This window comes from Puma concolor, chromosome E2 (genome assembly GCF_028749965.1).
Source record: "Puma concolor isolate L17-30 chromosome E2, mPumCon1.1.hap2, whole genome shotgun sequence".
Taxonomy (NCBI): Eukaryota; Metazoa; Chordata; class Mammalia; order Carnivora; family Felidae; genus Puma; species Puma concolor.
In genome coordinates this window covers 1,488,368-1,499,036 of record NC_141681.1, presented here as the reverse complement: position 1 = coordinate 1,499,036, position 10,669 = coordinate 1,488,368, and the positions used below count along the sequence as shown (strand labels likewise).

The 10,669-nt window shown below is 63.9% G+C and overlaps 1 protein-coding gene across 1 annotated transcript; it reads left to right on the top strand.

Moving 5' to 3' along the window:
* Positions 1-1,822: 1,822 nt before the first annotated feature.
* On the top strand, positions 1,823-10,668 carry LOC147573284 (malonate--CoA ligase ACSF3, mitochondrial-like; the record flags this gene model as incomplete). Its single annotated transcript, XM_086690877.1, has 3 exons — positions 1,823-1,922; positions 7,410-8,105; positions 10,618-10,668. Coding segments are annotated over exons 2-3 (699 nt in total), but the record flags the coding sequence as incomplete, so codon positions are not given.
* Position 10,669: the final 1 nt, after the last annotated feature.

The following is a 10,669-nucleotide window of genomic DNA, read 5'->3' as shown; positions in this document are numbered from 1 at the left end:
AACATATAAATGTTGGGCGCTTTTTTAAAAGAAATTCCATCAGTTGCATCTTGGGGCGGGGGGCAGGGAATGACCACTCCCACCTGTCAGGTGCAGGTCTCTGCAGCAGTGGGAATGGGACCAGGGGGGAAGCTGGGATCTGACTCAGGTTCTCACTGGGCCACTTGGCTGCTGCACTGGAAACAGGCAGCTGGTAGGGGGGTGGGGGCAGTGCGAGCGGGGAGACCAGGAGGAGGCTAGTTCAGTAATCTGGATGTGAGATGAGGGTTTCCCAGGGTCCCTGGGGTGGCTGCACGGTGGCTGGCGGGAAGGGGCTGGCTCCTGAGGGACTCTGAAGGAGAAATGACCAGGACTGGACGTGAGGTGGAAAGGAAGGAGGAGTCTACATGACCGAGCTCCCGGAACAGCGGTGAGCTGGGCAGGCGGCAGGGGAAGTGTTAAGACAGCCCTCCCGCAGCTGTAACGGGGAACCACAGATGGGGGCTCATAAACCACAGCCCTGGAGGCTGGAAGCTGCGGACCAAGGTGCCGGCCGACTCAGTGTCTGACGAGGACCCGCTTCCAGGTTCACAGATGACCGTCTGGCTGCGTCCTTGCGTGGCGAAGGGCGAGGGAGCTCCCTGGGACCTCCGTTGTAAAGGCAGGAAGCCACTCGTGGCCTAAGTGCCTCTCAGGGGTCACCTCCTGGTACCATCCCATTGGGTGTTAGGTTCAACATATGCATTTTAGGGGGACATAAACACTCAGCCCATTAACAGGAAAGACCCAGTTCAGGTGGGCCATGTCAGGTGTTCGACCCTCTGGAACACACAAGTGACACGTCAGGCAGCTGGGATCTGCGACCAGGGACCCAAGTCTGCGTGCACACTCACTGTACCAGGCACTCTGTGGCCCTCCACCCAGAAGGTGCTCGTTGTCATGAATTTCTTTGATGATTTCTGCCTTCTCCGCTCTCCCTCCCCAAAACTACTGTTTTTCACATAGGACCTTCTGGATGGGCCCGTTTCCTTATCTTTCCTCCAGGGTTTTCCATCTCCTAGTCTTTTTTTTTTTTTTTTTTCCTGTCTCTGGGGGATCCCCAGCCCCTCTTCCCTCGGGCCATGGCATTCTCCTTCTCCAGGAGCTCCCTTGAGTGTCCGGAATGTTCCTGACAGAGAACGGGGCTCCCCTCTTCTGCGCCACAGCCGGGAAGGTTTGGGCCCCTGCCCCTGGGCCACCCACGCGCCACCCCTGTCACCCTGCTCCAGGTCCCGCGCCACCAGTGTGTCCCCGTGCCTCCTGCACTCCCAGGTCCCGCGCCCCCTGTGTCACCCCCGCGCCACCCCTGCTCCAGCGCCACCCGTGTGTCCCGTGTCCCCATGTCCCCCGCGCCCCCAGGTCCAGCGCCACCCGTGAGTCCCCGCGGCCCCAGGTCCAGCGCCGTCCTCCCGGGAGGACCGACCGCAGTGAGGCCCGTGCGCGATCCAGGACGACCTGCGCCCACACACCGCTGGACCGCACGGCTTGCGTGCGTTTGTTTTTTACTTTAGAAAAAAAATCACACGTTTCAGCCAAACGAACGGACTCTCGCCCCGAGTTCAAACACCCGCAGCGGTGGCGCAGCCGAGCCCCGTCACGCCCCGCCGGTAGCTACAGTTTTGAGACGCTCTGGTCCAGTCGGGAGCCCAGCGGCCGGGTGTCTAGTCCACCGACCGCGGTTACAGCGAACACCCTCCCGGCGGGCGCCTCCCGCTGTCGGCGCCGGGAACGTTCGCGCCCGGAACCCGCCGCCGCGGCGCCGCACGCGCCGGGAGGGTGGGGGTGGACGCGCTCCGGTGCCGGACGCGGGGTGCGCGCGCAGCCGCGGTTCCGGTTCCGGCCCGAGGGGAGGCGGAGGAGGAGCGCGAGCCGGAGGAGGAGGAGCGAGCGCCGCGCGGGCCGAGGTAGAGCCCGCCGTCCCCGGCCCCGCAGGCGTCCCCGCGCGCAGGCCTCCGCGTCCCGGCCCCGCCTCCTCGGCCGCGCGCCGCGGGGGCGCCTGGGCCGCGCGCCGGCGGCCGTGCCGAGGCGGGAGGGGAGGGGGTCGGGCGCCCCGGCGCCCGCTGTCCGTGCTCGGCCTCCGTGCCGGGGTCGCCGGGTCGCCGCGTGTAAAGTAAATCATTCCCGTCTCCGCCGGGCCTGAGGTGCCCGCGCCCCCTGCGCGTCGTCCTCGCTGCCTGCTGCGTGCGGCGGGCGCCCAGGGGGCGGGTCCGCCCGGCTGAGCAGCCGGGCTCTGAGAGGCGATGAGTGGGGCGCCAGCCGGAGAGGGACGAGAAGTCAGCGGTGGGAGCGCCCGTCACTCCGGGGAATGGCTGCGTCGCCGCCCCCAGGGGGCAGGTGTCTACGGGGGCACCGGGGCCGCGCTGCTACCATTGAGCGTCTTGGCGCCTCGGGTGGTGGCTGCGGCGGCCCGGCCGCCGCGAGGTGCGGGGCCGTGCCCAAGGGCGGACCGAATCAGCCGGTCTGGGCCCGTGTCACGGCCTCCAGGCGGCACTTTTGAAACAGTATTTTACTTCCTGATACGGATCCGGGTTTGAGCAGGACTTTCCCCCTTTGGGTTTTTTGATTTGAGGGTAGCGGTCCTGGACGCACCGTGATGCCTGTTAGAAATACAGACTTTAGGGTTCTGGGGGCCGTCACGTGCGCTCTTACTCATTTAGAAAGCAGCCACCCTCGTTTGAATGCAAGTATCACTCAGGAAGTGATTCCTGCTGCGGGGCCCCTGGGTCCTTCCTGCACAGGCTGCACGCAGGCCTTGTAACCAAAGGGAAGTGAAGGCTTAGGCAGGTGCAGAACTCAGGGGGGAGGAGCAGAGGCCCCGGTGCAGGCCTGTGCTGACTCTGGAGCCTGTGCTCTGAGCCATGGGTGTGACCCCCACCACCTTCCTGATGCCCCGTGGGCTTCGGTTCCGCCGGAGAGTCTGGGTGGTGAGCATAACCAGCGGCCTCGGGGGTCTCGGGCTGGGCTTCTCACCGCTGGAGGAACCTGAAAGCAGCGTGTCCTGGGAGAAGAAAACCAAAATGCAGGTTCCTCTGGTCTTTGGCCGGGATCCTGCCACATCGCAGCCCGGTGCCCGTGGCCATCTGGGGCCGGCTGGTGACCCAAGAGCAGTTTCGTGGAGCTGGGTCGTTGAGACAGGGAGAACCCGTGGCCTGACCGCATTTACTTGGTGGCAGTGGCAGTCGAAGCCGAGCCGCTGGGGGTGGTGGAGTCCCCGTGACCAAGGAGGCCCTGTGGCTGGAAGGTGGGGCTGTCTTCCTGAAGGGTCTGTTGGTCCTTCTGGACCCAAAGGTGTCCAGGAGGATGACACACAGTCATCTGCCCTGGATAGAGGTATGTTTTTGCCTGTTCCCGTCGGGGTCCTGATCCCCTGATCTTGAAGACTAGCCTTGTCTACAAGAGTTCATGACGAGTCATTTCAGGGTCACTTAGGTGGGCAACTTAAAAGCCGTCTTGAAGGGATGGTGCCAGAATAAATTAGCGCATCCTCTCTGGAGGGGACTCTGGCAGTATTTCCCCAAATTAAAAGTAATTTTTGCTGTGAGGCCCCCTGGTGAGCCCTGGGAGGGCCACGTCTCAGAATCTGCTCCACGAACTACCCCCTGGGAGCCCAGTACGTGCGCCCTGTGGCTCCTTCCCCGGACATTTGCCCGGCGGGCTCCTTCTTACCTTAGCTGCGGCGATTCTGGCCTGAGGCCGTGCTTCCGGGAGCCCTCCGCTCGCGGCATCTGTCCCGGTCTCGCCGGCCTCCAGACGCTCAGACTGGTAGCGGGAGATGCCTAGTGTGTCCCCGTCCACGCGGCCGCCGCAGGAGCTGCTTCATCGGCACCGATGTTTCCACGTCTGCACAAGCCTCTTACGAACCGGCAGTTTTAACTGAAGGAAAAACGCTGTTGTCTCCTTTGTATTTGCTTCTATCGTTTTGAGAAACTAAAGAGCTATGGAGAGCTACAGACACCCTGCAGACCCACCATCCAAAACAAATGGTTGTATATTTTTGTTTCTTTTGTGTAGAAGAAAATAATGCTGCAGTTGGAGCATCTCCACTTTTGGAAACTAAATGACATTTATTAGGCTTTTGAAACACCGGACTGTGAAAGTTGTACGTGCTCATTTCAGAAAAATTGGAGAAAATTGGGAAGCACTGAGAGGAGCCAAGAATCACCTGATTCCCACAACCCCCCGATCACCTGGTGTCCGCCTTCAAGGCTTCTCAGCTGCAACCATTTTTTTCCCTCAGTGGCGTTGCAGGACGCTTTCCACAGCTGGGCTGGGGCCCCGGCACCCCGTGCTCACCCTGATCTCCTTAAACCTCTTCTGGACCCTCTGGTTGAGTCCCAGTTTTCCGTATCGTAAATAACATCGCAGCGAACGTCCCGTTTGTGCGTCGTGGTGCACGTCTCGAGTATTTTCCGAGGCTATGCTTTAAAAATACCACTGTGGGAACACAGGGCTTGTGTTCTCTGGGGCTTTTTGGTCTCATCTTGAGCTGACTGTGAAGTATCTTTTTGGGTGGCTGAGTCGATGCCCTGGGGCAGCCTGGCTTGTGGCTGGTGAAGCCTGTTGGGTCGAAGTCAGATGTCTGCCTCTTGGGGCCATTGCCCCGTCCGTCCGCAGCCCTGTTTACGGGGCCAGCCGAGGCCCCGGCGAGGGAGAGAGGGTGGACTCAGCCCTGCTTTCCGGTTCTCGGGACCGACCCCAGGGCACGGGGTCCAAGGGCTCAGACTCCAGCTTCTCAGTGCCGTCTGCCCCTGCTGTGGCGCAGCTCCTGGGACCCCGGGATACGCAGGCAGCGTACCCCCATCTCCCAGTGACAGGGAGGCAGGAGGTGTCTGTTCTTTGAGGGCCTGGAGGGGAGACGTGGGAGCACATGTGGATGAAAGGAAAGTGGCGTGGATTTCTGTGGCTGCAGTCACGGCCCCACGCCTGACACCCCCTCCGGTGCCTCCTGGGGACAGAGGTGGAGGAGGCAGCTGTTGGCGGCTGCTGGGGTGCTCCGTTCCTTAGCACCCCCAGCTAGCGCCCTGAGCACCTGTCCTGTGCTCTCCCCCAGAAGAGCCGGCCTCCGCGTGGCCCAGAAGTGCCTGGTAGCAGGCTTTCTTCTTTTCCCTCTGGCCACTAATAGAGGGAATAGAGGCTAATAGAGAAGAATTTGCTAGAAGTGAGGAAAGGAAACCTGTCAAAGCTACCCTGCTTTGTTCTTCACGAGCTTACTTTCTCTCCGAAACATGTTTATCACATTTACTGTTTTCTCTGGTTGAGCCCAGCTCTCTCCTTACCATTTGTCAGATTTCTTTATAGTAGCAGACGCGCAGACCCAGCCACGGATCCGCCTCTGACCCACGGGAAGAGGGCAGGACAAGGACCCAGAGAAGTGATAGGACACGGGGGCTTTAAATGACTGCCTCTTTCATCTGGAGATAGCGTGGGGTCCAGTATGTTTGAGAACCGACCCTTAGGCGGCTGGAGGCTGTGGACTGTTAAGGCGGACTCGCCCGGGGCCTCCGCCAGCAGCGGGAGCTGAGGGGGTCCTGAAAGGCCCGCGGTGCGGGTGGGGTCCCCCCTGGTGGCTGCTGGAACAGGCCCCCCGCCAGGCCGCCCAGAGCTTCCCTGCGGAGCCCCCAGGCCGCGGGAGAAAGCCTCGGCCTGCCACACTGCACGGGGGCCCCCACACTGCATGGCGCACTGCTTGCTTGCCGAGGGGCTCAGGGGCTCACACAAAGCACAGTTCACACTTCCGCAGCCTGTTTGTTTTGTTGGGTAATTATAAAGTGTTGTGTATAATTTGTTTTTAAATTAAGAACAGAGAACAAAACCGTTTCCTTCGTGTAACAAACAATAACACATTAGTCTTCCCCTGTGGCAAGTGAATGAAAGAGCAAAGCCAGGGTTTGTCAGGGGGAGAACTTGCTGAGCAGGGGGAGTGGGGGGAGAGAGTGGGAGACAGAGCATGGGGGAGGAGGTGGGGGCGCCTGGGCCCCTCCTGGTCTCTGTTTTGCTGGGCCTGCTGGGAAGGGGGCAAGATGTACAGCTTCTGTTACAGTGTTGTTGGACGGCAGGCATCCCGTCAGCCTGTGGCATATCCAGAGGTGCCCTCTGGGGTCCCTGTGCCTGTCCTCCCCCACCCCACCCTCCAGGGACCGGCGGTGTGCGGTCATTGGTTGGGCTCATGCCTCCTGACCGGCTGTGGGCTCTGGTGGGTTTGGCTGGGATGGGAGGCTCTGCTGCGGGGGCAGGGGGCTCTTCCGGGATGGGGGGGGCGTGGGCTTGGCTGGGCTCTGTCTCTGACTTGGGGGCTGGGCACCTTGGAAGTTTCTTTGTGCGAAGTAAGTCCGAGGTGGTTTCCTTGCCCACTGAGCAGCCCGGCCGCAGCCGAAGGGGGTTACGGGGCGCAGACACATCCTAGTGCGGGAGGTGCATTTTCACTGCCGGTGACCCAGAGCCCAGAAGGGGCAGAGGCCGCGGAGTGCGCCCAGGGAGGGGGGCACAGTGAGGAGCAGTGAGAGCTGAAGGAGCTGCGAAATTGGGGATTTCAACCCAGAGCGAACGGTCGCACAACCCGGAGTCTTCCGGTCATGCTGGTGGCAGAGGCTCCAGGTAGCAGGTGGGCTCCTGACCCCTGGAATTGAGCTGAACTTCAGCTCTAAACTGTGGTCCAGCGGAGGCAGTCTTGAAAGCCTGCACCCTCTCCTGCTAAGTGCTGACGCCCCTGGCTGTCCCCAGGAGGTGGTGGCCCAGAGCCTAGCGGCTTGCTGCAGGAGGCTCCCCTCTCTGGGCGCTCAGCACAAGTGCAGGGAGAAGTCAGCCGACCACAGCCCCTCCCGGAGGGCTCTTCCTTCTCCTGGCCCCGGGGTCCTGATTCTGACGGAGAGGGAAGAGTCCCCTTCGGCTTCAACCCAGACTGACGCACCTGAGACCCGCAGACTCACTTTGTCTGGGCCTCTGCAGGCCGCCGCGTTCCGGACCGCGCTCCAGGGAGGGGTGCATGCGGAGCTGAAGCGCGGCCTGTGTGTGGGTTCCGGGTGCCCCGGCCTCCAGGCTGCGCCCGCGGGGGGCACAGAGAACAGGTGCTCAGCGGCCCTCGGTGCTCCCTCCTCGTAGCTAGTAATTCTGCAGCCAGTAAGTGATTCAGAATTTACTTGAAGGGCCTTGAACTTGCTTTTCCTTGGTTTTTGCCTAGTTTAGTTGTTTTAGAAACTGCATTTTTGAGGTCCTTTAACGAGCAAGTACGAGGCCGGGGCCCTGGGCGGTGGGTCCGGAAGGTGCCGTGTCGCGGTGGCTTTCGGTTCGGGATGTCAGCTGGTGCCCGGGGGCCGGCCGACGCCATCTGGGCAATTCCACCCCCGCTCTGGCGGCGGTAACCTGTGGCGCCCTCTCTCCCGGCCCCGCCCCAGGTAAATCCACTTGGACGTTTGTGGGTGCGGTGCTGCCCCCCACCCGTGATGTCCCTCCGGCGCCTGCTCTGTGCTGCGGCCTCCCGGCGGCCGGCTCCCGTGAGATGCAGACGAGGCAGCCCCCTGCACACGGCCCCGGCGGCCTGTTCGGACAGGAGTGCCCCCGTGTTCAGCCGGGCCCTGGCCTTCGGGGACCGGATTGCCCTCGTTGACCAGCACGGCCGCCACACGTACAAGGACCTCTACCACCACAGCCTCCGCCTGTCCCGGGAGCTGTGCCGGCTCCTCGGGTGTGCCGGCGGGGACCTCCAGGAGGAGAGGGTCTCCTTCATGTGCTCCAATGACGTCTCCTACGTGGTCGCGCAGTGGGCCTCGTGGATGAGCGGGGGCGTCGCTGTCCCCCTCTACAGGAAGCACCCGCAGGCCGAGCTGGAGTATGTCATCCGGGACTCCCGGAGCGCCGTGGTCCTTGCTGGCCGGGAGTACGTGGAGCTGCTGGGCCCGGTGGTCGGGAGGCTGGGGGTCCCACTGCTGCCCCTCCCGCCCACGGTCTACGGTGCGGCGGCCGAGGCGCCCGGGGAATGGCGGGTGCCGGAGCAGAACTGGAGAGACCGAGGCGCCATGATCATCTACACCAGCGGGACCACAGGGAGGCCCAAGGGCGTCCTGAGCACTCATCACAACATCAGGGCCATGGTGAGTGCTCGCACGCCATTGTGCTGGGGCCCCTGGGGTCGGTCTGGCTTTCCTGTCCTTTTCTGGGGGGGCCTCTCGCGGCTGCCCCCGTCCTACCGACCCTGCCGGCAGCACACGGCGAGACGTGACCGCCCGCCCCGCCACCCCCGGGTGGGGCGGCTCTGGGAAAGGGGGCTCACTCGGGTGTAGGGGGATTTGGCGGCCCCCCGAGGGGCTCCGTGGGGCCGTGCCGCAAGCGAGAGACCGAACGTGCCCCGACACGTGACGTTGAGGGGTTTCGGGGAGAGCAGCCGTGAGGCGAATGTTCGAGACGCGTGATCGGCACCTGAAATGGGGTTTCTTTGGGAAACCTGAAAACGGGAACTCATGGACCCCACACCTTGGGTGTGACTTTTGTGTTCTGTGGCTCGGCATCTCTGGGAAACTCCCCAGCCGCCGTGTTTACCTTTAATGTACATCCTTCCTACTTCCGGAAACCGTTTGCGTGGATGATAAAGACCCTCACACGCTAGGAACAGTAAAATAGAACCGATGCTCAGGACCACGAAGGTGAAGTGGTTAAGTCTTGGCCCAAGCGGTCCCGTACGTCAGGGTAAACTGAGTCCGGGCTGACTGCAGGCAGGGTGTCACGATGTGTTTTCTGTCTCCCCTGCAAGACATACTCTATGTCTGAGGAGACCCCATCCCTCGGCTGATGTTTTGCAAAGGGGTGAGCGGGTCACGTGGGTTTGCCCGTAGCGGTCACTGAGGTGTGCAGGACGACGTCCCCATTGGCGATCTTGCGAACATTCAAAGGGGGGTTGTCCCACACTGCTTCTCACTGAAAGCCAAGGTTGTGGCAGCAAACCCAGCTCCGGGTTCTGTGACGGTTCAGCTGGGGTGAGGGCGGTGCCGCACCGGGCGGTGGAGGGTGGGCGGCCAGACTCTGCCGAGGCCCGGAATCCCAGGGCCTGCCGGCGTCAGAACTGCACCCTGACTGCCAGGGGCGGGGCGGGGGCGGGGGGAGCCACCACGGGCACATGCAGGGGACTTGGGACCCCCCACACTAAAGCCCTGGCCGTGTCCAGCTCTGCTCTTGGACACGGGGGTCGGCACGGGAGCCAGCAGACCGTGGTCACGAGGCCACCGTCACCTTCAGAAGCCGTGAAGGACTGGGCACCGGGCACCAGAGTGGGAGCCGCCCCTCCCCTGCCCCTCCCCTGTCCTCCCCTCCTCCCCTCTTCTCCTCCCCTCCCCTCCTCCCCTCCTCCCCTCCCCTCCCCTCCTCCTCTCTTCTCCTCCCCTCCCCTCCTCCCCTCCCCTCCCCTCCTCCTCTCTTCTCCTCCCCTCCCCTCCTCCCCTCCCCTCCCCTCCTCCCCTCCCCTCCTCCCCTCCTCTCCCCTCTTCTCCTCCCCCCCTCCTCCCCTCCCCTCTTCTCCTCCCCTCCCCTCCTCCCCTCTTCTCCACCCCCTCCCCCTTCCTCCCCCTCCCCTCCTCCTCCTCCTCCCCTCCCCTCTCTCCTCCCCTCCCCTCCTCCCTCCCTCCTCCCCTCCCCTCCCCTCTCCCCTCTCCTCCTCCCCTCCCCTCCTCCCCTCCCCTCTTCTCCTCCCCTCCCCTCCCCTCCTCCCCTCCCCTCCTCCCTCCCCTCCTCCCCTCCCCTCCTCCCCTCCCCTCTTCTCCTCCCCTCCCCTCTTCCCTCTCTCCACCCTCCCCTCCTCCCTCCCCTCCGCTCCTCCCCTCCCCTCTCCCTCCCCTCCTCCCCTCCTCTCCCTCTTCTCCTCCCCTCCTCTCCTCCCCTCCTCTCCTCCCTCCCCTCCTCCCCTCCCCTCCGCTCCTCCCCTCCCCTCCTCCCTCCCCTCCTCCCCTCCTCTCCCCTCTTCTCCTCCCCTCCCCTCCCCTCCCCTCCTCCCCTCCCCTCCCCCTCCTCCCCTCCCCTCCCCTCCCCTCCTCCCCTCCCCTCCCCTCCCCTCCCCTCCTCCCCTCCCCTCCCCTCCTCCCCTCCCCTCCTCCCCTCCTCCCCTCCCCTCCTCCCCTCCCTCCCCTCCTCCCCTCCCTCCTCCCCTCCTCCCCTCCCCTCCCTCCCCTCCCCTCCCCTCCCCTCCCCTCCTCCCCTCCCCTCCTCCCCTCTTCTCCTCCCCTCCCCTCCTCCCCTCCCCTCCTCTCCCCTCCTCCCCTCCCCCCCTCCCCCCCCTCCCTCCCCTCCTCTCCTCCCTCCCTCTCCCCTCCCCTCCCCTCCCCTCCCCCCTCCCCTCCTCCCCTCCTCTCCCCTCTTCTCCTCCCCTCCTCTCCTCCCCTCCCCTCCTCCCCTCCCCTCCTCCCCTCCCCTCCTCCCCTCCCCTCCTCCCCTCCTCCCCTCCCCTCCCCTCCCCTCCTCCCTCCCCTCCCCTCCTCCCCTCCCCTCCCCTCCTCTCCTCCCCTCCTCTCCTCTCCTCCCCTCCTCTCCTCCCCTCCCCTCCCCTACTCTCCTCCCATCCCCTCCCCTCCCCGGCCTGGTGGCTTCCTTCCCATCTGAGGCCGAGCCTTCGTCCCATAGGTGACGGGGCTGGTCCACAAGTGGGCATGGACTAAGGACGACGTGATCCTCC